Consider the following 25,318-nt stretch of genomic DNA (forward strand, 5'->3'; position numbering starts at 1 on the left):
CAGTTTTAAAAATGCCTCGATTTTAATTTTATTCTGTTTAAATGTATGATACTTGTTATTTACAGGAAAAGCTCGATTTAATTATATTTAATATGTCTACTCCGCATCAACATCTAAGAGGTAAATATTGTTCTTTTTACTACATTTGTCTGACAGCTTTAGTTTCCTAACAAAGTCAAAGTTTTTAATCTTTTGAATTGTCCTGTCCAGTGGGAACCATGTATCTCACCACATGATCTTTTCTGTAATGAACTTCAGTAAAGTTGAAGGTGTGATGTCAACAGTGAGGTGTGAGGTGTCAGCAGACAGTTTAACAAACATAATGTGAAACTTTTTTCTTGGTACTACGTAGCAAGTTTGAACCAGTCAGGCTTTCTTTGTGTTAGCTGGCTCAACGAAACCTAAAACCCCAGTCAGACAAAGAAGACGAAGAAGATGTTCTTTATTAGTCCACGAGAGGAAATTCTTTTTTTTTCACTCTTTTTACAAACATGCTACAAACACAAAGGCCTGAAATACACACATGCACAAACAGGACTTCATGGACATGCATTAATGGAGAGATGTCAGAGTGAAGGGGCTGCACGTGGACATGAACTCCTCGACAGCACCCAGGAAATGAACTCGCACCTCTCCAGCTACCAGCCCCTATTCCATTCTTGTTCTGTACAGAGACTTGAAAAACTCAGCCCAGCCCTAATGCAAACGCAGGTATGTTAGGTAGGCATAGAAAGAATGAGGCAATGCTGGACACAGAAATATGAATAAGATAATTAAAATTTTATTGTTTTGTTTATTGTACTCATTTGTGTTTATTGACCCTAAACAGCACAAGATACAGATGGCCTTGCAAAAAGATGCTGATGCATCCAATTATGTTTTATTTCTCTGTTTTATTGATGGGTGACTGTTAGAGCCTGAACTCAAAGGTCAGTGGTTGGGTATGACTGTGCTTTTAACAGGTTAGCGATCACTTCACAACACGGAAGGTCTCAGCAAGTTCTCCAGTTAGTAGATGACTTAGCAGTTAACTCTTGCTCATATTAACATCATACCTAAGATATAAAGTATAACGCATCGTTTCCTATCGTATCGTATCATACAGCTGTAACGTTCCAGGAGGGATGGCCAGCAGTCTGAAGAGATGTTCAAGGTGAGAAATTCACTGGCTGTTCTTGAACTGTATTTAAAATGTAGCCGATTACGAAACAGACTTAAATCAATACAGATTAATTTTTAAGAAGGTGGCCATATTCCCTGCATATGGCAAGTGTGTCAAGACCTCACATCAGACCATCGAAAGGATAGGGGTATCCTCCCTATAAACAGGAGGGACAACGGACAGAAGTATAATGTGTTAGGGTCTGGAGGCTCGACTGCATATAAGAAAGCCCAGCGGGGTGACCACCGGGGGTAGGGGAATCACACAGGTGAATTATTTTTTAAATTATGACATTTATGAGCATGTACAGAATTTACTATTTTGTGCTTACTCAGCTGACAACAGAAACATAGATTCACTTTACAGTATCAGTCTAGGTGAGGATGAAAAGCAAGTAAAACAACTCATAATTCCCCAGAGCCTTATGTGATGTTTCCAATGGCAGTACTGTCTGACCAGCTATAAATCCAAAGATATTTAATCATCTATAATGGTAAATGGACTGTACTTATATAGTGCTTTTCTAGTCTTTTACACTACATGTCACATTCACCCATTCACACCCTAGACTGTACAAATAATGGACGTAGTCTCAGTGACGTCACCCATTGGTTTCTGAAGAAGCATTTTGAAGCCCGAATTGCGCAGGCGCTGGGGGTTGCCATATTGGAAATGCCAGAGCCGGCTAATCCAGAAGCGGAGTGCGAACAAGCTGAAGCCTATAACTGAGGACTATGGGCGGGCCACATTAATCTTTGTTGCTGAAATGCCCATTTAGCTCGAAGCTACCAGGCCAGCTATGGCGAAGAAGCTAGGCTATATGCTTCTCAGCGTAGCTAGCAGTTATTAGCCATAGACTGTATAAATAATGAATAAGCTAGTTTAACTTTGTGTTCCCCACAGAGGAGATTCTGTTTGTGACAGTGACTGACAGCAGGTGTTTATTTATCAGACTAAAGAAGTTGCGGCGAGTGAACGACACGTAACGGGAAACGGGAAACGGAAAAAAAACGGTCTTCTCATCACTACGGTCCGCTGTAATCTCTCTGGGAAAAAGACAACTTCTGACTCCTATTTACTGGCCGACGATTAAATAAATGTTTGATAAACACTGCACAGGCTAACAAGCAGCTAAAGCGAGCACAGTATACCTGCTACTTAGTGCTAACAATATATCAATACAATAATAATAGCATTTAATTCACTGAAAAGCTGGAGCTCAGACTTCTTGCACGGCCAGAAAGTTCCATAAATCCCACAGAGAGAGAGAGACAGATTATTTGTCACAATTTTGAATGAAAAAAATCCCCAATAGGCTCCAACAACACAAACAGGTGAAGTTAAGTTCTGTGTCTGTGTTGAGGATCCACCTGTCACTCAAGTGGCCCGGCCCCTATGATTTAAGGTTTAATAAAATGAAAACGGGTGTGTTATACATAAAATTCACCCCCCATACAGTTATCTTGAACAGTAAAGCTAGCTATAAGCTTGTCATTTTCCCACCTGCTGTAATGTTATTTCTTGTTTTCTGGAGCCTCAAGTGGCCACTTCAGGAACTGTAGTTTCTTGCACTGCCGCATTGGCTTCATTTCCAACACAGAAAGCAGTAATGAACCTCCGTCCTTATGCCCCCTTTGTCATTCTACATGGGACCACGCAATTCTGGCGTAAAGCCGCCCCAGTGTGTGTTTTTAAATAGCGCTCCGGCGTTGCTAAAGCAAAACGGGCGCGAGGTGGAAAATGATGGGAAAAAAATATATATATAATATAAAAATATATATATATAAAATGATACCAAATATATGCCAAACGGATTATTGTCTATTTTGTAAAAATCGGTTTAATAAATTACTTTTTGAAAAAACAACAAAAACAACAACCAATAACTATAAATATCTGTATAAAAATGTATTTTGAAATCTTCAAGTGAACCAACTGGTCTTAGAAAGACATCTAATATGTACATAATATGTAAATAGTAAGTTCATACTAAGTTCACTGAATAGAAGAAATGCCAGACTTCATTTATTAAATTGAATAAAATATTCTTATGCTTATTGGTTTAAATATATTGATAGCTTTATTAAGTTGTGCACATCTATATGTATCTTGTATTAAAAGAGACAAGTGTATTTCAATTAAACAGTGAGTTATGAAGGAAATTGAGAAAAATGTGACAGTTGTCCCCGGTCTCCCCTACATGCCCAGGGAGCAGCATACTGGAACACCCGCCATCCCGTGTTTGTTTTCCCCTGTCAACTTTCACCCGAGCTGTGAAAAGTCTGATCGCTCTGATCTAACAAACAAAACAACATCTATCATCAGGTATATCCCATAAAGTAGCTAAAGTCAGGGTACAGATGAAGTTTGTAGTGCCGTTCATTCATCCATACTGGCAGATGGAAGACATTCGGCGTCCCATGTTTGTTTTCCCCTGTCAACTTTCGCGCGCTGTGAAAAGTCGGATCGAAACAACATCTATCAACAGGAATATCCCGTACAGTCAGCGTATACAGGTAAGGATATGATCAGATGACACGAACAAAAGAAGATTGAAATCGCTTCAACAACCAGTCAATCAGGGTGAGCGTAATCGCTGTTTCTGCCCCCCGCAAAGCAGCACTCTCACCCCCGCGGCGGAGTCCCTCGTCATAGCAAAGTTGATGGTGAGTCACTTTACTGAGCAAGATATAATTATACTTATCAATTACAACTTACAAGGTCATCATCACTTTCCACATTACATGGTAGATCAGGGTCCTCTTCGAAAATAAGTTGCGTTGCCTACTTTGAATTATAAAGACGCTGACGTTTCCGCGGAGGCTGCTGCTGATCCGACATTTTCAGGACTACAAAACTTTGACAGGAGAATGCTCGAAAAACGACAATGACAACATACATGATTTCCGGTTTAGTAAAACTGCCAACAACCTAGACCAGCTGTTTAACAACTGCTAGCAACTTCATTGTTAGTTTTTGATATGATTAAAATGCTTTAATTACAAAGGCTGTCCGCGGCCGTTACAGGGAAATGCAGTACGGCCGTCCACGGCCGCTATGGGGTCTAGAGGGTTAATATGTTTGCATTATTATGTTTTGGTGAATGCTTTTTATTCATTAATTTTTATTCAGCAAGCTTGTTTGTTTCAAATGCATTACTGTGACAGCTCTTTTTACATTTTCATAAATCTGTTTGTTTTTTTACTTTGATCAATATAATGAATACCATATTTTTGCCTTATTGAAAAATATTCCAATCACTAAAGTGTTTCATTTCAGTTGATCCAAAATGAGACGCTCAACAACTCAGCCAGCAGCTCAAATTGAAAAATGGACCGAGGAAGACGTCCACCGGTGGCTGACGACAGAGGTCAAAGTACATGAGAGTTGTGCAGACAGATTCGTTGAAGAGGAAGTGTCAGGAGACTCTTTAGTTGCCTTCACAAAGACAGATATATTGGACTTGGGAATAAAACATGGTCCTGCTGTCAAAATCATCTCTTACCTTAAAAGTCTGAAAGATGGATCCCAACGTGATCAGTTCCCAGCATACGTGGAACATTGGACAAAAGAGCAAGTGAACCAGTGGTTACTGCAACATGTGACGGTATATAGCAAGTATGCAGAACGGCTCCAAGAGGAAGATGTGTCTGGAGATTACCTCGTTTGCTTCAAGAAGCAGGATTTTCTGGACCTGGAAGTTAAAAGTGGTCCAGCTGTTAAGATTCTGGCAAAACTCAGTAAGTTGACCAACAACCCGGAGCCGACACTGCAACCGATCGCTCATACCAGCACTGAACCGAAAGAAGCTCCAAATACCAATCAACCCGAAGTCCGTCTGGCACAGACTGTAGCCACCAACCAACCACAACCATGTAACACAACTGAATCAGAAACAGGCAGAATGGTGGGCAATGAGTCTGGAAAGGTTCAGCAGCCACTCAAGAAAGATTCAGAGGAAGAAACTCAGCATCCAAAGCCACAGAACTCAGGGGCCAGGAGGAAAGAGAACAATGAGGTAAAATGTAAAATGTTGTGTTATGTATTTGACATATGACGTTGTATCAAGCCTGCTGACACAGACTTTCATAATAGTTAAATCCCAAATTGCATTTTTACAGAACATAAATACATTAAAATCCTGCAGGGTAAACACCATATGTAAATAGTAATTACAGTATAGTTCAAATGTTACACTAAATATATATTTCTGGTCCTTCCTGCAGACCCCAGCCCTACGAGGAGTATCCAAGATAACTATGGAGATCCAGAAAACCCTAGACGACCTTTTAAAAGAAGACTTTAAAAGGTTTCATTTCTACCTAAAACAATACACAAAATCCAAGTATGAACCTATTCCTCAGAGTAAACTGGAGGGCAGGGACACCATGGACACTGCAAAGTTAATGACTGACCACTATGAAAGCAAGGAGGCTTTAAGAGTCACATTAGAGATTCTACGAGAAATCGGTCAAAGTGAACTCGCTCTTCAGCTGGAAAACAACGTCGGTAAGAAAACCAATGTGTAATCATATAGTTAAGATGTAATAACATCCTGTATTTCAAGATAATGTTTTACATGTAATCTGTGTTTGGTATTTTTGTTTCCTGTCTTGCCGACACAAACTGACACATTTTAATACATTTTTGAGATTATTGTTGTTAACAAATCCCCAAGACAAAAGTACTGAAACAATGGATTGATCCTACATAGAATTAACTGACAGAAGTCTGATATACATTTTCCCTCTGTGCCATAGAGTTTAATTGTTGTGCAAAACAAAATCCACAAATAGTCACATGGACAGCATATGTGGATTAATATATGCCTCAATAAGCACCACACAAATGCACTATAACTACAATGGATCATTTCTAAAAAATAAAATAAAACAAAACATTTGTGAGGGTTTCTTAAAGATGTACATCTGAAGTAGAGCCACAGACACATTAAGGAGGTCAGAAAGAATTTAGAGATGGAATTGGTTTGGGTTTTTAAATGGGATTGACTGACCATTATAAAAGTATCGAATAACATCAGTGAACATTTTGTTTGTGCTGCTTGGTGTGTTCTGTTTTGTACTTTACTAAAAACAGAGCTTTTGCATAATTTCATAAATGACATTTGTATTTCTGCTAACAGGTCAACCTGAGCAGCAGTGCCTTTCTAAAGACATGAAGAAAGAAGCTAACCAGGGTGGAAAACTTAAGGACTTGTTAACTTGTGGTGGGAACTCGCTGGACAACCATGACAACTTAGTTGTTGTTGTAAACAAGAGCAGTCCAGAACAAGTGCAGTATCTGCAGTTCTTGAATAAATTGGAACTTTTCTGTGTGTTAGACTTTGACCCAAACTCTAATACTCAAGTAGGACTGTGTCATTCCTACAGAGACTCGAGGTGGGCTAATCTTCATACTCCTTCAGAATATCAAGGACAGATTGACTCTGTCATAAAGAAGCTAAATCTCTACAAACAGACCAGCTGGGTCTTCTGCAATGGCAGACATGACCTTGACAGCGACTCAAACAAGGAGTTAGACTATAAGAACTGGCTGAGGAAATCTTGCAGAGATATAGAGCAAATGGTTTCATGTATTTGCAACCCTGAAGTTCTCCTCCCTGGAAGACGTCTCATCATATTCCTCCTCCTTTCACCTGTAAACTCTGAGAAAGACCCCATCTTTGACACACACAAGGCTTTCCTGAAACACATTGAAGAGGAAATAATCATTCACATTTGTGAATCTAAAAGCACATATGAGAAATGGAGGGAACTGATTCAAGATAAGTGTGACTTTGACATTGACCCACTATCTATATATGAGCTGAGCCTCAGAGAGGTCAATGGAACAGTAACGGCTGTGGACCCTTTGAACAAGTCATCTGAAAGGCTGCTTCCGTCCTCTGACTCCAGCTTTGTTGTTCTCAAACAGAAGGAAGAAGACTTATTACCAGATCTGGACATTTTATGTGTGAATCAGTGTGACAACATTTATGAAGAAAATAGTCAAAAGTTTCAGGACAAAAAACTTGAAGTTGAGGAGGAATTCTACAGAGGAGGCAAAGTCCAATGGTGGAACTTCTTCTTCTGTGACAAAGACAAAGAGAAACCATTTGTCAAAAGAGACAAGTACGAACAGGTGAAGAAGATGATCAGGTGTCAGCTGAGAGAGTCAAAAAACATGTGTGTTCTGTTCAATCTGTTTCACCATCCAGGCTGTGGTGGTACCACTCTGGCAATGCATGTGATGTGGGATCTCCGCCAGGAGGTCAGATGTGCTGTGCTGTTAGACAATTCACTGCCAAAGACAGAAGTTGCTGTCCAGGTTGTTAAACTAATGAAACTTGAAAGCAAGAAACCATGTCCAGTTTTGCTGTTAGTGGATGACTCAAAGGAAACAGAGAATCCTCATGAACTTGTTAACTGCATCCCTAAAGTTGCAGAGACTTACTTCAACATAAATGAGGATAATGCACACAGTTGTAAAGTCATCATCCTTAACTGTGTTCGCTCCCATAACCCAAGGGAGCAATACAGACGGCACAAACCAAGTCAATTCATTACTGCCTCACTGACATCAGAAGAACAGAAAGAGTTTGATAATAAACTCAAAGAGCTGAAAGAAACTCACGACAAACCTGAAAACTTCTACAGTTTCATGATCATGAAGAGCAACTTTGACAAAAAGTACATTAAGGATCTTGCTCACAACACACTGGAGAACTTTGACTTCAGCTCAAAGAAGGCTCAACTTTTTGCCTTCTTAGCATTACTTAACACCTATGTGGCAGACTCTCAAATCTCTCGCTCACTCTGTGAGGATTTTCTTGAGATGAAAATGATTCTCTGGCAAAAGGAAAGTGCACTGGACAGAATGGAGCCATACTCAAATCTTCTTATCATAGAGAGATCTGAAAATTGGGGACACAAAGGAATCCGAATCCTTCATCACTCCATAGCATCAGCGTGTCTAGAAGAGTTGGAGAGAAGCTACTCTTTAAAAGCCAGTGATATCACTATGGCGATTCTACATTGTGATCTGTTCTTCAGCGATAGAGTTGTCAAGCAAAGATTCATGGACTCAGTTCAACAAATGTTGATTGGAAGGCTGCGCAAGAAAGATGGCGTACAGAGAGAACCGTTTTCTCCTCTGATAGGCAAAATTCATAGCGAGGAAGTGGGACAAGCTGTTCAACAAATCTTTGAGAAAGCCTCATCCAGGTTTGAAAAAAGTGTATCTATTCCTCAGGCACTGGCAAGATATTTGTACATCAAAGAGAATGACTTCCCAGAGGCCCTGAAATGGGCTGAAAAGGCAAAGAACATGAATGAAAACCCATTCATGTTTGACACAATTGGGGAGATTCACAAAAGTAATTTAAAATCTAACATTCTCAAAGAAAAGAAGGAGACATCCTGCAATCCAGAAGACTTAAACAAAAACATCAAAATAGCCAGTAATGCTATCTCAGCATTTAAAAGGGCTCAAGAGCTGGCAAATACAGAGGAAGAAGCTGAGGAGGAAGCTGCTGATGATGAGTCGGATGACTATCCAAGGAAGTCATATACTGTTAAGGGCTATGTGGGCATGCTGGAAATTGCATTCCTGGTCTTTGAGATATTGAGCAGATTGCCATTCTTTGAGAAAAGTGATCCAATGAAGAAGACATGCTTCCTGAGTTTCCTCCAAAAAGCATTTCCAATCACAAGTGTGTTTAAGGAGGACAATGAGAACAACAGCAGATGTGAGGAGATCATCAAAGAACACGAAAATTTTCTTCAAAATTTGAAAACTGAAGTAAAAGAAACGTTTGAACGTGTTAACTGTTTCTATACCTATATGAAAGGGAGCAACTCAGAATTCCACTCAAAGAATCATAGGACTGTCTGTAATCTTTTTAAAACCTACGTTGGTCTTTTTTGCACTGAACAAGAGGAAATGAAAAAAGAACGACAAAACAAACCTACTCTGAATTTGAAAATCGACGTTGACGAACAAAGATTGTTTCTTGAAAAGAACCAAGCAGATACATTTGTAGGGATTCTTCAGTGTTTTTTTGACAAACCTGCCGAGAAGATCGAGAGGATCACAGAAAGCTATGCATTCTTGCAAGAAAAACAGCAATTTATCAACAAAAAGCAGAAGACAAAGGAGACAATCAATTACATTCTGTCAAACATAGTTCTTAACCTTCTGAAATCCAACTCTAAACATGTGAAGAGTACATGCCACCTCTCTGGTCTACTTTTAACAATTCTGCAAGATGTAGGACTCGGATATCCCTTCCCCGACCCTTACTACCTGGCTCTGCTGTTATTCTGGCCAAGTCCGACTGAGGTAAATACAGAAATTGCAACTTATGTAAAAGCAATTCGAAATGCATCCCATAGGCGCCTGACTTCATTGTTTGGAAAAAGGAGCACTGTTGCCCATCTCTACTTGGGGAAAGAAGACGGACTCAAGAGGCTTGTTTCTAAACCGCAACTTGATGAGAATTTCAAAAAGATGCGCCGTGAAACTTTGGCACAACTCTGGCGGAGTGGAGACATATTTAAAGACAAAGCGATTATCAGCTGCCTTCAGCGAGTCAGTGGAACCATTGAGCAAGGAGAGGTCTTTGCCAGTTATGGAAAACTGAAAATCCCTGTGCGCCCAGCTCTCATCGGTAGTGTTAATGCTGTTCACAGTACAGAAAAGGTTTCTTTCTACCTTGGTTTTGCCATCAATGGACCCCTTGCTTATGATATCCAGTACGAAAACTAGGACAGTAAATTGTACAAAGAAGCGCAACCCAAACACTGAGATGGGAAACGCTTGAAAAATAGGCGACTTCATGTGATGGAATGTAAAACACAACGAAAGAGCAAACGATAAATAAGAAAGATTGCAGGGGCAAATGCCAATCCTGTAGCTCTAGTTGTAAGTGTATGTCATGTATTCCACTGTTTTTTTGGTCTTTTATTAACATTTTATAAATTCTTATCATGTAACTCACGTGGTTTACGTACATATGTTTAATCTTTTATGAACATTTGTTAGCAATTTTCCGAGGAATTTTTGTTTGTTTTGATTTGTTCTTGTGTGTTGTGTGTGGTCTTGTGTTGCAGATGTGGCACATTACCTGTTACCTGTAACTGTTTCCTATTCATTTTGCGAGTGTACATATCAATACAGTAGTTAAGCATAGTTAATTGTAGGTAGTAATTTTTACATCTAAGTGTAATACAAGCACTAAGACAATTCGTAACTGACAAGATGTATTTTGATATTTTATGTTTTATCAACATTTGTCATCTACTTTAGTTGTTTTGTTTTGTCTCTTATTTATATGCAGGTAAATATATCATTATACAGTTGCTAACAAATGTTTGCTCACTTTCTTGATAGAGAGATGGAGTCCTGAAGCTCTTACATCCCAGTTGAGAAATATCCAGCACTTGATATTTTTGTATATTTTGTTTGACTTTGAAACATTATGAAACAAAGAGCAGCAAAGGTGAACAAAATGGGACCTGTAGCTTCTGTTCTTCTGACAATATTGTGAGTGACATTAGTGGACATCAGAATTTAAATGTAGCAAATAATTTGTCAGCTCCAAATATATGAAGATTCATATACGCAATAAAAAACATCTTCTCTATTCTCCTGAATCCTGATTTTTTAGCATTATTCAATTTTGACTATAGACATTTGTTTTATTAAATCTGTGACTCTACAGCAGCCCTATAGTGTGTTATTAAACAAGTTACACAATCAAGTTCACATATTTCACAATCATCAATTTAAAATCATTAAATTGTCTCAACTATCCATTTTATCTGCCTATCCTTTTGTTATAGTCAGTGGAAGCACTCGTTCACATTTCCTGTAGAACCAAATGCCTGACTGTACTTCAAGCTAAGTTTAATATCTCAGATTAAGATTATATATTGTTTTTTTATTTACCTGACAGAGACTACATGTCAAGGACATCTGAGAAGAGCCAAGAAAAAGCTAAAATGTGTTGTGGATTCAGCTCTACACATGAACACTAACTCTGTGCATTTTGCTTTTTCAGTGCAGTCATACTTTAGCCAATTTCTCAGAGCAGTTTGTGCACTAGTTGTTGTGCTTTCATAAATTAGAGGTGAGAGATGTAAGATTTTGTGTGTGAAGTTTTCTGTTCTACCCGGATGTGTAGGCTCAGTGACTGAGTGTAATTTATTCAAACAAAACCACTTCCTGAAACAAACCAACTGCTCATAAACATTTGTGTGTAATCTCTCTCCTGGGCTGCTGTTGATGTTTGTCTGGTTAAAGGGTTTTTAAATCTTAAAGGATAACTGCAATTAAGAACTTGTTGTTTTCATAGCTGCTGCAATCACTTTTATTGATTATGAACTTCAGACTCATCAAGTTATCTGCTAAAATCTGGCAGCACAATGATAAATAAAAAGGAGCACGCAGAGTAAACAACACAAGCGATCTTAGCTACATGGGTTATTTTGAAAATTCTCTGGAAGCCAAAAGTGAAGCCAAACCCCTTTCTAGCGCCCCCTGCTGACTGGCTGCAGTATAGCTCATAAAGCCCACCTTCTCCATGTTAACAGATGGGACATGGGTCAAACTATAAAATCAAAATACACGTCAGTGTTCATTTTTCTGACAAGTTAATAAGTTTACCGAACCCTACTGCACAAACTCTGGTTCCAAATGCACAAGGTGGCAGCACCCACTGAGTGATTACATCTAAAGAATTATACATTTAAGCAGTTCAGCGTGCTTCTACGGATCCCCCAAGTTAATTTTGACTTCTCAAGTGATGATTGCAATTATCAGTGTTTACTGGAAAACCCTAATACATACAGTATTGACCTTTGACCTACTAACATCTGCCTTAGGAAATCCACTTCATTCATCATCAAGTCACGAATGAGATCATCAACTGTAACGTAGCTGCACCTGAAAATGTACTATTTGACCAAACAAAGATATTTTAAACTGCTGTGGTTCAACAACCACTTAAGAATATTTTACAAACTTTTGATATTAGCTGCCATCATTGTATTCACATTCTACAGCCATAATGTGCAGTGTAGATACCAAGTATAGACAAACACTGAACAAATCTGTGTCTGCCTTTTATAATAACGACTCTTTAGTCCAAATATGGATTCATGGCATGCATAGCCCTTGCTATATTAGTGTGGTACTACAAAAATATATTTGTTTCCTGTAGCAACTTATCAACTGTCTGTTGTGGCCTACAGTGTTTTTTTGAGATTTGATTTGCAACGTACAGCTAGCAAAAAGTGTAGCGTATAGGATGGTGAATGGCAGCTGTTTGGTATTATGCATCATTACAGAGAACCTTTTATAAAACGATGAGACGTAAAAATGGGATGAAAGTCAAATGATTATTTAGAGTGAGTCATGTGTTCTCATATAATGGCAGATTAAAAAAATCCAAGCATTACCGATCCTTAAGGTGTAACAGTCAGAACATGACTTGCATTATCAATAATCATCTTTATTTGAAAACTGACAATTATAATCAAACTTGGCTAATCTTTAAACTGCAACCAGCTAGAATAACTAGGTTATACATTTTATTACAGTTACTATTACTTTTATCCCACGGATATATCTGTGTTTTAAATCCTAGCTAGCATCTGTTCAAGTAGGCTAATCAAATAAATAACACTCAACATACCACTGAATACAGCCAAATCCTAGTAATAATAGTTAAATACTTACAAATATTGTCTGTGTTTATCTGACAAAATGGCGTGCGTAAAATCCAGCTTGACAAACTGAGGACCTGCAGCAGAGAAATCACTCATAACATTACAACAATGAAGAAAACAGGGACTATTTGCAGTTAACTAGAATGAAACTGCACAGACAACCTATTCTAGCTAATTCAGGCTAGTATCTGATCTTAAAGTTGATAGTTTAACAAAACAGGCTAATTCAGCTCAAAAGTAACGAGTTTCCATAGCTGCCATGGCTTGAGTACTTCTTTAAATGTACTTACAAATAACGCTTTAACAAGAGGGAATATAAAATAAAAGAGAACCAATACCTTTTGTTAAATTGCTGTGCCTTTCTAACTGATGGACATTTAATGCAGTGATGAACAGACTGTTTAGTGTATGCCTTGGCTATCAACCTAGCTTACTTAGAAATATTACATTTGTTTCATTAAATATAATACAGTAAGTCCATGGGAAACAAAAAGGCATTCACAAAAGGTAAAAAGCTGATGAAGTACTTACAGATACTGCTTCAAGTGTCTTTAAAGGAGATAAAGACGAATGTTTATGGCGCTCGGAAAATAACAAAATGGCGGCCGTAAAATTCTGTTGCAGATATAACTGCACCAAGCGTGAAATCACGTCATTAACAGCAAAAAATTACCGTTTGTAGAAAGAAATCAAATTAACGCGCACTTGGGTGTAAACGTGCTGATCATCATTTAAAACCTGTTATTAGTCATATAACAAAAAATGAACACTTACCCCATGGTTTAACTGCTATTTTGTGCCAAAGCTAACTCGTGCTATTTTTAAGCTAGCTTGCTAACCTTGTACTTGTTAGCGAATGCTGTCATTAAAAACTTAAAAAGATCAATAAATCAGATAACCAGTAAACTGTTCACTGTCCTACAGCTATCCTTGTAATTTAAAGATTTATATATATTATTAATTTTACAAGCTAAATACAACTATTAGGATTTTACTCACCCGGTTTGAAACAGTTGCTTCTTTTAGCCAAACTCCCGGAACAATTCTTCTGTCCTCTAGGAGCTTCAATTTGTGTACCTTGCTGTTAGACTTAATATGAGGTATTGACTTGTGGAAAGTGTTGCAGGTGTCTTCATATCTGTGATGTAGTGGTGCCCTCTGCTGACACAATTCAGGAGGGCCTAAAAAACGATACTCCATTAAAAAGCGTTTCCTTTTCTCCTATTAAGCACTGAAGATACATTTCACCAGCTCATACATGTCGCAAAACACAATAAATAACCTGCAGGTTGTAAATTACCAAAATGCATGTATTAAGTGTGAAAGACATTGCCACCAAAATGTTCTCTGCCCCTGAAAAGAACAAAAAGATGAGGCCTATCAATACAAAATAAATACTGTAGGTTAACTGCATTATTTTACAACGGAAACAAAATAAAGTTACAATGCTGGGACTTCCTGAATTTATTTGTGTACCTCGCAGACATTACAGGAAATCCATGTCAATGCAAATTAATTTATTTCAACAATTAGATGTACTACCTTGGACATGATGACTTACACATGAAAGAATTATTAAGGAGAACAAAACTTTTCAGCTATAAAGAAAAAATTTATTTTGATCCCAAAGAAAGAAACAACTAGAAAGTGTTAAAATAAGACAAAAAGGTAGGGTTCAGGGTTAGGGTTCAGTAAAAGAAGCACATAATACCACACTTTAACATTGTTCTGTTACGAGTAAAAGTCCTTCATTGAAAAAAGGTTTTAGTATATAAAGTATTAGTATTATATGAAGTATAATCAAGAAACTGTAGAGAATTAAAAATGTCAAAGTGTTAAAAGTAAAAGAAGCAGTAAATGCACCCTGTGCTTTTTATAAGTACAGTGTGTGAATAAAGAGTCACATTCGGATTGTGCAGCAATCTTTATTATGACAAAAATATGAAAACTAATGTACAGAGCAGCATCATTGCGTGTCATTAAATATGAGTGTAACATGTTCACAGAGGTCGTTGTGACCGGTAGCAGGAAATACGCAGAGTGTCTCTCAGTGAGTGTGAGCCGGGGACGAACAGATGAACGTGTGCTGCGTTTCAGGGGAGCAGCTCGTGGAGATCCAGCTTCTGGGGTTTTCAACCAGGACACAGTCTGAGCCCACGTCAGACTCGCTTCGACCCGGTGGCACCCCCTTCAGTCTGGAGAAGGACACTGAGCGACCGTCAGCCCACATCCAGCGACCTGGGCCTCCAGACAGACCTGAGAAACATGAAGAGGAGTTACCAACATCTACTGAGCAGTGTGCAGGTGTACCCTGTAACAGACAGGCAGGTCTTTCTTTCTTCTATCGAGCTTGTTTTATACAAATGTGAAAAGAACGATCCAAACTGCAGAGCTTCAAGTCGCCCAGGGACTGTTCTTTCTGAACAGCAGACAAATATATTGAATAAGTTGATTTACAGTGAGAAGCTGTGTTAAAGGACCTGACACTATAAGAAAACAAAACAGCTGCCAGCAGCATGTTCAGTCAGATCTGTCACATGGCCGTTCAGCCACTCACCGATCCAAAAAGGCTTCCTCCCTGCAAACTTCCACAGCCAGGTCATGTCTCTCCTGGAGCGCACGCTGGTCAGGCTGCTGTTAAACCTGAACACAGATGTTAGTATGAGAGGTTGCGTCCAGTTCTTATATCATGTCTATGAGTTATACTTTACACTGAGGTATGAAGATAAAAAACAAAGTGTGTTTTTGTGTGATTTACAGCAGCGAGCAGGTCCTCTCTGCGCTCCCCCAGCTGGCCACAGACGAGCTGACGACGTAGCAGCGCCTCCTGTAGTGAGTCCAACCGTCAGGACACGAGCTGGTGACAGACTTCCCCGTCTGAGGACACAAAGACAGTTATCGGGACCAAGACAACATTTAAAAATAATCAATAAAACTATACCTCAATATTTATCTGTAAATATGAGTAAGAATATGAGGGGGAAACACTACACAAAGAACAGTCGAGTTCTAGTAGCACAAATATATCTCCGTGTGTGTGTGTACCTTCCGCTGGCGTAGCTCTGGTGGGTGTCTGGGTTCTGGATGATCCATCTGAGGAGGGTCTCCAATCGGGAGCTCCTGCAGGAGGCGACTGTGAGGCCTTTGACTCCACCCGGCATCACCCGGCTTCAGCTCCTCCAGCCGGAGAGGAGTCAGACTGTGGAACTGATGCAGGAGGAGCACCTGATTAATATAGTGTGTGTGTGTGTGTGTGTGTGTGTGTGTGTGTGTGTATAACCATAGATACACTGACAGTGAGTCTTACCGTCCAGACCTTCTCCTCAGACCTCCTCTCTCCTGACAGATGGACCTGAACAGAAAGAAGAGGTGAAACATATCAGCTGTATGCAGAGGTATATATAAAACAGCATGGAGTCTGAAATACGTCTAAATAAATCTTTGAGAGAGGACTTTGAAGGGGACATATTTTAGCTATGCACTCAATCGATTCACGTTGGTGAAGTTTGTTTCGTTTCAAAAACTGTATACATATTTTAATTGAATTCTTTTTCAGGGCTCTACCGCCTCCTGAGACCAACAAGCCGTTTCAAATGTGACACCTTAGCCACAATTGGCTGGCAGTATTTGGATTGACCACATAGCCCCTCCCTGTGTGCGATCCCACGTGGGCGATGCCGCGCTGCACTGTCACTCCAAAGTTGTAGAAAACATGGCTGCTCTAGGATCGACAGCGACTTGATTACAAGCTACTGCAAGAAGATGAACGCCTGAGGTGAATGACAGTGAATCCTGGTGAATGACGATTGGTTGATTTCAGCCAAAGCAAGGTTCTGCACAGAAACCTGCAGCTGTTCATTTCTGAGGCGACCTTTTTAAAAATGTAATTCTGGAAAAACATGGAAATATGCAGTTTTCACTTTTTCACTGTGAACAATAAACACCCAAACATGTGAAACCCATGAAGAATATCGATTATCCATTTAAAAGAAATGGCCCCTTTAAGAATTGGACCATGATATAAAAAGAAAACATTTTTGGTTAATACCTGAGATCTGTAAACGCAACAACATCCGAAGGAGGCACTTAAAGTAAATGATCAGGTGATGAAAACACTCACCTTTAATCCTTCATGTCTGACCCTGTGTCCAGTGCTCCCAGTGCTCCCAGTGCTGGTCCCAGGCAGCTGCCTGCTGTGGTGGTGGATGTGGCTGTAGCTGGGGGCTGCCTGGTCCTGTGGCTCTCCCTCCGTGTAGTCCAGGTAGGGCCGCCGGTTTGGGACGTCACCTCTGGGAGGGTGAGGCTGGTTCTCCCACAGCAGCTCCGCCTCAATGTCCGTGACGGGGTCCTCCTCCTCCTCCGCCCTGGGGGGGTCGGGGAGGCGAGGAGGAGGAGGAAGAGCTGGGAGTCGTTTCTCGTCGTCCTCCACCCTAAGGTCGTCTGGATCGCACCTTCCTGAAACACAAAAGAGAGAGTACTTCATTTAACTCCCCAAAGAAAAAGGTGCTGAATGCAGAAGAAAGAAACAGTGAAATCTATCATAAATATTTTTTCCACGTGACATTCAGAAAACTGAGGGGACAGAATAAATCTTTACAGAACCGTTAACAGTCAGGCGTTTAGGAGATTATTTTTTACCTCCTCTGGGGTCAATGATCTCGACACTGGCAGACGTCCTCTGACCCAGGACGCTGTTTTTCGGATTTTTCAGAGTGACAGTGAAGGTCTCGTGGTTTTCCTCCAGACCGTCGTCTATCAGGTGAATGTTCCAGGTTTTCACACTGACTCCTAAACCGGAAACGGAGACACAGAAAGGAAATAACAATAATGAATTCATCGAAGGAGTTCTAAAAAGGTCTGCAGCATCTGAAGCTCTCTGGCTGTTTTTTTCTTACAGCAATGCTTTCTGGGACTTGTAGTTGACTTGAGCAAGACCTTTGACCTGACTTTAATTTATTGCAGGAGAGTGTTTCTTTTTATTCTCAGTGTTTGTAGCTATTATTTTTTAAGAAATGAAGACTTCCTGACCGTGTCTTTTCAAAATAAAGCTAAACAGAGTTCAGACCTGGGTCAAACTGGATGAGACCAGCTGTGCTGTGAGTGAAATCTCTGCCCGGTTTGGCCGATCCTTCCTCCACCTGTGCAAACATAAAATAAATACTTTATAATGATAATAATCTTCACTTTTAAGAACCAACAGTAACACAGTCTGGAGAGGAGGTACCTGGATAGCGACGTACGCCGGGTCGGCGCTCTTCCCACTGCGTTGGATCTGAATCTGAAGCGTCCCCGCCGTCTCACAGGTTCTGTAGCAGGTCGCCGACAGCTCCACCCGAGACCAGGACAGATCCAGTCTGCAGGAGACAATCAGCTGAATCGTTCAGAAGCTGAACACAACACGAGTAGTTTGGAAGTATTTCTCAGGTGAAAAGTCATCCTGAAGACGAGTGAAGACGACTGGGTTGTTAGATTCGACAGGTTCATCGAGGTTCAGATGTAGTCTAGTTTGCATGATACTTGTTTAAACAATACTACCTTTTGTAGGAGTAGCACCAGCTGAAATATTTCCAATGTAGGCAGCTTAAATCTCACACTGAGCCCTTCTTATGTGTAAAACAGAGGTTGGCATGGCTCTTTGTGAAAAGCCGGGATAACTTTGGAAATGAGGAGCGAATTAAACCAATATATCATCATAAATGGTAATTAATTAACCTTAAGACACCTTGACATAACTCTTAATTATAGAGTTGACCAAGCTGGCAACTTTACCAAACTTGACATTAGACACTTATGTGTTGGAAACATTTAAGATAGGATAACTTTCTAATTAAAATCTCGTCTTTTTTTAGCACTAGCTGAAAGGTTTTGCAGGTTTTATCTAATAAAAATTCTTTGTCCGAATTCACCTCCCTTTTCATTATTTGGACATTAACGTGGGTTACTCTTATACCCTCTTTTACCCTTTTACCGAAGTACCTGAGTAGTCATCATGTGGAAACAGGAAACAAACAGTTGAAACAAAGCTGACAAACACTATAAAATATAAGAAATATTTGTATGCTAGAGAATTCCCCTTCAGTGCTACTAAAAAGCTCAACCAGAAGAAACAAATATGGAATCATCCAAATGTTTTATATTTGTCTCTCATACTTCTACAAACCCACATCTCAGGCAGCGCTGTGTTTCCTGCCGGGTCGACCAGGCGGAACTGGAAGCTGTCAGCAGTCACCTCCATGTCAGCAGGGAGGACGAACATGACGGCACGCTGGTCCACGTCCTGCTGGGTGAAACGACCTCGGATGTACGCTCCTGTCAGGAAAGGAGGAGTGTCAGTCTAAGACGATATAATTATCTTTGAGATTATGAAAACTTTTAAGACAAATAAAGAGAGACAAACTGATAAGAAAAGAGAGGAACTTTAGTTATTCACACATTACATGTAGTCCTGCAGTTCCTCTGATTACCACAGGATGGCACCTGTAACACACAAGCTGCAGGAAGTGCACTGCCCCTTACTGATACTGTGGGTCACATCAGCATCATCTCACATCCCATTCACTGCTCAACTCTCTGCTTCAGAGAGTAAACATGGCCGACGATAAGACAGAAAACATGAACCACAGCAAACTCAGCTGACAACAAACATGGCTGACAGTAAACATGGCTGACAACAAACATGGCGGACAGTAAACACAGCCGACAACAAACATGGCTGACAGTAAACACGGCCGACAACCAAACATGGCGGACAGTAGACACGGCCAACAACAAACATGGCGGACAGTAAACACGGCCGACAACAAACATGGCGGACAGTAGACACGGCCAACAACAAACATGGCGGACAGTAAACACGGCCGACAACAAACATGGCGGACAGTAGACACGGCCAACAACAAACATGGCGGACAGTAAATACAGCCAACAACAAACATGGCAGACAGTAAACACAGCCAACAACAAACATGGCGGACAGTAAACACGGCCGACAACAAACATGGCGGACAGTAAACACAGCCAACAACAAACGTGGCGGACAGTAAACACAGCCGACAACAAACGTGGCGGACAGTAAACACAGCCAACAACAAACATGGCGGACAGTAAACACGGCCGACAACAAACATGGCGGACAGTAAACACAGCCAACAACAAACATGGCGGACAGTAAACACAGCCAACAACAAACATGGCGGACAGTAAACACAGCCAACAACAAACATGGCTGACAGTAAACACGGCCGACAACAAACATGGCGAACAGTAAACACGGCCGACAACAAACATGGCGGACAGTAAACACAGCCAACAACAAACATGGCGGACAGTAAACATGGCCGACAACAAACATGGCTGACAGTAAACACGGCCGACAACAAACATGGCGAACAGTAAACACGGCCGACAACAAACATGGCGGACAGTAAACACAGCCAACAACAAACATGGCGGACAGTAAACACAGCCAACAACAAACATGGCGGACAGTAAACACGGCCGACAACAAACATGGCGGACAGTAAACACAGCCAACAACAAACATGGCGGACAGTAAACACAGCCAACAACAAACATGGCTGACAGTAAACACGGCCGACAACAAACATGGCGAACAGTAAACACGGCCGACAACAAACATGGCGGACAGTAAACACGGCCGACAACAAACATGGCGGACAGTAAACACAGCCGACAACAAACATGGCGAACAGTAAACACGGCCGACAACAAACATTGGCAAGAGGAAACACAGCCGGCAAAAAACATGGCCGACAGTAAACACAGCCGACAGGGAACATAGCCGACAGTTTCCATTGCATTAGAACCTCTTTCCGGGTATTAGTCTGATCCTCAGGTGTTAGCAGTGAAACAGAGAACTTTAATATTTTGATTGCAAGAGACATAAAAAAAAAACCTCATGGTCTTTTTTTCCTTCAATAAGTAACCATAATATAAGTGGGATAATGCCGTTCGAGGTGTCTATTATCAGCTTATATCATATATTATAAATATTAATGGAGCTTTAAACCTTTGCTAAATCACACGCGGCTCACCTGTGAGAGCGTTCTCCAGGTAGCCGAAGTGAGGTGGTCGGATGACAGAGAACTCCAGCTCCTCTGTTGGGCTGTCGGGGTCCGAGGCCTGCAGGTGTTTGGAGGTGATGAAGACGCCGTAACGCCCGCCGCCAAGGTCCACTACAGTGCTGGGACTCCTCCTGGTGGTCAGACTGGGAGGTGTCCGGTCCATGCGATGCACCTGAACACAGCACGAGACTTTTAAAACAGGAAGGAGAGCTGACAGTTTTTATACAAAATGACGTACTGACCTGTACTTCATCTTCAGGAATACCTGTACTTTATGCTTTTCATTAGTCTAAATTTATTTTTAAGATTAAGTTATTTGCAGATTTAACTTCTTTTGTCTGATGTTTTTAATTTTACTGGGTTGTTTCTATTAATGTGTCAATTTTCAAGCAGGAAGGAGGTAAAACATTAAGTGGAATATAAATAGGTGCAGTTCTGTGTTCTACCACTAGATGTCGCTCCTGTCATATGTAATAATCAGCTGATACACAGAGTTACACATGGAGCAACTTTTAAACCTTTATACCTTTTATTATTATATTTGTGGCTTCATATGTGAAAATACTAAAACATAAAAATCAAATATTATTAGTTTTATATGACAGTGTAAAAATACTCACAAGTAAAATCCTGTTGAAAATATTCTTTTAGGTAAAAGTTTGCAAATATCATGAAAATGTAGTGAAAGTATCAAAAGTATAAAATTGTTCGACTGTAATATATTTTATCTTAACATTATAATTCCTCGACATGTAGAAGTGGGATTTTCCCGTTAGAGTTGGTTCATTTCTTTGAACTGTTTCGTACACGACTGCAACCAAAAATGATTTTCATTCTGGATTTATCTTCTGAGTGTTTTTAATCGATTGATTATTTGGTTTGTAAAATAGTGAAAATAGAGAGAAGTGTTTGTCACAATGACCCACAAGTGACTCCTTCAAAACAAACCTAAACTATTACAAATAAATTAAATTGTTCAACCTATTTAAAGAAAATGAAGCAAATCCAAAATATTTTAGAAGCTGAACCATTGAAAGTTTTTAATTAATACATTTGTTTGACAATTAATTATCTGTAAATCGACAGACTAAATCAGTGACTCGTTTGAGCTGTAGTTGTTTGAACCCTTATAAGCTAATTTTTTTTTTTTTAGCCTAACAAATGTGTGTAGAAAGTGCTGTGTAGTTCAGTTTACGATATATATATTTTATGAACTCTTCATATGTTTTCTGTGTTAAAAACGTAATTTGAAAGTTGAGATAAGATAAATGTAGTGCAATAAAAAGTACAATATTTTTTCCCTAAAATGTCGATGATTAGAAGTAGAAATACTTTTAAAGTAAAGTTGTTAAAGAGGAAGATGATTTTTAGTAACCACAAACAGACATTAGATCGCTCTCTTCAAAGCCACCAGACTCCATTGACAAAAACTGTAATTTAACCTCACAGAGCACAGGTGTTGTTGGACTGCTGCTACCTTGATTAGTTTAATTGTTAGCTAGGAAGTTTGTTTCATATTGTGACTTTGGTGTTTTAAATTTTTAGCTCAAATCCAACAACAAAAAAAAAAGTAAAATACAATTAAACAAACAAACGAACTGTAAACAGACGTTACATCGCTCTCCTCAAAGCCACCAGACTCCATTGACAAAAACAGTAATTTAGCCTCACAGAACACGGGAGTTGCTGGTTGCCTCCATCAGTTTATTTGTGTTATGCATCAGTAACTAATCTATACTTTTGTGACTCAAACATTAAGACCTTCAGTCTTTTAAAATAACAGAAGTCAAACTGTTTTAATTGTTTTGTTGTCTTTTTTACTTTAAGTAGTGTCTGAGTGTTTGAAGCAGAAATAACCAGATTTCTGTTTCTTCTTCTCCGATTTTAGTGACTGTAAAAAGCTGTTTGATCCCCATAGTTATGAAGGTGTGTGTGCTTCAAATATTCATGAAGCCCTTGAATACTCACACACACACTTACACCACAATCCCTCCACACACACATGAACACACACAGCACAAAATACTCTCTCACACACACAGAACCAAACATATCATCCAATCACAAGCAGCCTCCGGTCTCTCAGAGGCTCAGGACGGTCGGTCCGGCCAGCGTGTTAGCCACCTGGCTGCCTCTGTGTGTGTGTGTGTGTGTGTGTGTGTGTGTGAGCAGGTAACATGCGATGGGAGGGAGGGTAGCGGATGTCTTGGCTCACCTGCTGCTCTCTGCTTCAAATATTTATCTGTGTACTTCAGTCTCCCACCTGAGAGTCGACCAACAACAACAACATCCATCAGTGCTCGCCAACAACCACTTCAGCTGCTGCGCCCAACAGAGACATCTCAGGCCCCATTTTATTTATAATGGAGTCCAGTGCTTTTAAATCTAGAGCTTTCTTTTTACATATTTTAGGATCTATATGAATAAAAGGAACAAACAGTGTGTGAGTGTCTCCAGTAGATGTGTTCATCCTGCAGCAGTGAAACAGGCTGTAATGGCTGCAACATAATCCTTGATGGGTCAAAGGTCGTCCACTAAAAGTTCTTGTTGTTTCCACTGACAGGCTCAGATTGTTATTCTAAGTGTGTGACAACATGACAGAAAGGATCCCTACAGAGATAGACCTTTTTGTTACAGAGGAAGATGATTGTTTTAACCACACACAGACGTTACATCGCTCTCTGCAAACACACCAGACTCCATTCATAAAAACACTGATTTTACCTGACAGAACACAGGAGCTGCTGCTCTACTGCTGCTTCAATCAGTTCGTTTATTTGTGTGTGTTAATAATAATAATAATCCAATAATATAATAATAACACATATTTTCTGCATAACATTAGTGTGTGTATTGTAAAGTGGGAGGAGGGCGCCACACGAGCAAGTAAAACTTTATTCAGCTGGTCTGTAGTCATGTTATAATTGCCGTCAAATGTCCATAATTCTCCTCAGAGGAGAAGAAGGAGGAGGAGAAGAAGAAGAAGAAGGAGAAGAAAGAGGAGAAGGAGTAGAAGAAGAAGGAGAAAGAGAAGAAGAAGGAAAAGGAGAAGAAAGAGGAGAAGGAGTAGAAGAAGAAGGAGAAAGAGAAGAATAAGGAAAAGGAGGAGTAGAAGTAGAAGAAAGAGAAGGAGGAAGAGGATGAGGAGAAAAAGGAGGAGGAGGAGGAGGAGGAGAAGGAGAAGAATGAGGAGGAGGAGGAGGAGGAGGAGGAGTAGAAGTAGAAGAAAGAGGAGGACAAGAAGTAGAAGAAAGAGAAGGAGGAAGAGGACGAGGAGAAAAAGGAGGAGGAGGAGGAGGAGAAGGAGAAGAAGGAGGAGAAGGAGGAGAAGGAGAAGAAGGAGGAGGAGGAGGAGGAGGAGAAGAAGAAAAAGCTGTCAAATGTTGCAATCGTCGTGTCTGTTAACCAAACAATGTACACAATGTTTTTCGGTGCACTCTGTGATCTCATCCAGAGACTGTTTGTTTTGTCATACGCATCTGAGTTTCACCTGCTCACTACAGTCTGAGTCCTGCTCATGTCTTAATATGTTCTGTGTGTTTCTCACCTGTATGTTAAAGATAGCTGGCTCCTCCCTCAGCTGTCCAAACTCCAGGTATCCTCTGTTGCTCCCGTCGGTCGGCAGGAAGTAGAACCTGTCAATCTCAGCCGGGCTGCTCGGGTCGTGTCTGTACGCCACGTTCAGCTCATCCACGTCGGCCTGGGTGAATCTGGGCGGCGCTGACAGCGGGACTCCTCTCAGCAGCAGTTTCCCGTATCGCGGCGGCTGTGTGACGATGAAGCTCAGGTTGGCAGAGGCGGTGTCGGGGTCGGTGAGCTGCAGCTGCTCGGCGGTGATGGTCTCTGTGGAGCCGTCCTGCAGCCGCAGCCCCGTGTTGTGGTACAGGGCGGGCGGGATGCGGTCGCCGTGCTCGATGGTGAAGTGGAGGGTGCCGCTGCGGGACGAGTCTCCGTTTGTGATGACAAAACTGAAAAAAAGAACAACAAAGTGAGAAAAAGAGCTGTGATTAAACTCATTACGCCTGCACGTCCTCCGAGCCAGATTAAGGAACTCGCAGCGCCTCGACCTTAGGTGCAACACTGTGGCATGAGCAATAACTATTAACATCATGGCACTGTTTTATTAAGTGTGTGACAACATTACAGAAAGGATCCCTACAGAGATAGACCTTTTTGTTACAGAGGAGGATGAAGACACACAATAACACAAACAGACTAACTCATCCGACCCAGTACTACACCAGCAGCTCCTGACTTCTGTGAGGTAAAATTATTGGTTTTGTCAATGGAGTCTGGTGTCTCTGAAAAGAGCGATGTAACAGGACATCCCTCTCATTATTAGA

At 40.5% G+C, this 25,318-nt stretch overlaps 3 protein-coding genes across 3 annotated transcripts in view; 2 read left to right on the forward strand and 1 right to left on the reverse strand.

Moving 5' to 3' along the window:
• Positions 1-4,451: 4,451 nt before the first annotated feature.
• Positions 4,452-5,691, forward strand: LOC138608027 (uncharacterized). The gene is made up of 2 exons (XM_069680682.1): positions 4,452-5,180; positions 5,389-5,691. Exons 1-2 carry the CDS (start codon positions 4,452-4,454, stop codon positions 5,689-5,691), a joined length of 1,032 nt encoding a protein of 343 aa, XP_069536783.1.
• A 978-nt stretch (positions 5,692-6,669) lies between these two features.
• LOC138607948 (sterile alpha motif domain-containing protein 9-like) lies at positions 6,670-10,807 on the forward strand. The gene has a single exon (XM_069680614.1). The coding sequence runs from the start codon at positions 6,746-6,748 to the stop codon at positions 9,926-9,928; it is 3,183 nt and encodes a 1,060-aa protein (XP_069536715.1). The 5' UTR covers positions 6,670-6,745; the 3' UTR covers positions 9,929-10,807.
• A 3,758-nt stretch (positions 10,808-14,565) lies between these two features.
• The window catches only part of frem1b (Fras1 related extracellular matrix 1b), a 37,774-nt gene continuing 27,021 nt past the window's right edge, over positions 14,566-25,318 (reverse strand). Inside the window, exons 24-35 of the mRNA XM_069679894.1 lie at positions 24,523-24,943; positions 20,946-21,147; positions 19,056-19,200; positions 18,116-18,245; positions 17,957-18,029; positions 17,530-17,679; positions 17,012-17,346; positions 16,199-16,243; positions 15,937-16,098; positions 15,650-15,768; positions 15,449-15,534; positions 14,566-15,147 (exon numbers count right to left, since the gene is read on the reverse strand). Of these exons, the coding sequence (XP_069535995.1) occupies positions 14,939-15,147; positions 15,449-15,534; positions 15,650-15,768; positions 15,937-16,098; positions 16,199-16,243; positions 17,012-17,346; positions 17,530-17,679; positions 17,957-18,029; positions 18,116-18,245; positions 19,056-19,200; positions 20,946-21,147; positions 24,523-24,943 (2,077 nt within the window). The 3' untranslated portion in view covers positions 14,566-14,938. The remainder of the gene's footprint in view (positions 15,148-15,448; positions 15,535-15,649; positions 15,769-15,936; positions 16,099-16,198; positions 16,244-17,011; positions 17,347-17,529; positions 17,680-17,956; positions 18,030-18,115; positions 18,246-19,055; positions 19,201-20,945; positions 21,148-24,522; positions 24,944-25,318) is intronic.

Source organism: Semicossyphus pulcher, unplaced genomic scaffold (assembly GCF_022749685.1).
Source record: "Semicossyphus pulcher isolate SPU_LCO1_2020_fin unplaced genomic scaffold, fSemPul1.0.p SCAF_4, whole genome shotgun sequence".
NCBI classification, from domain to species: domain Eukaryota; kingdom Metazoa; phylum Chordata; class Actinopteri; order Labriformes; family Labridae; genus Semicossyphus; species Semicossyphus pulcher.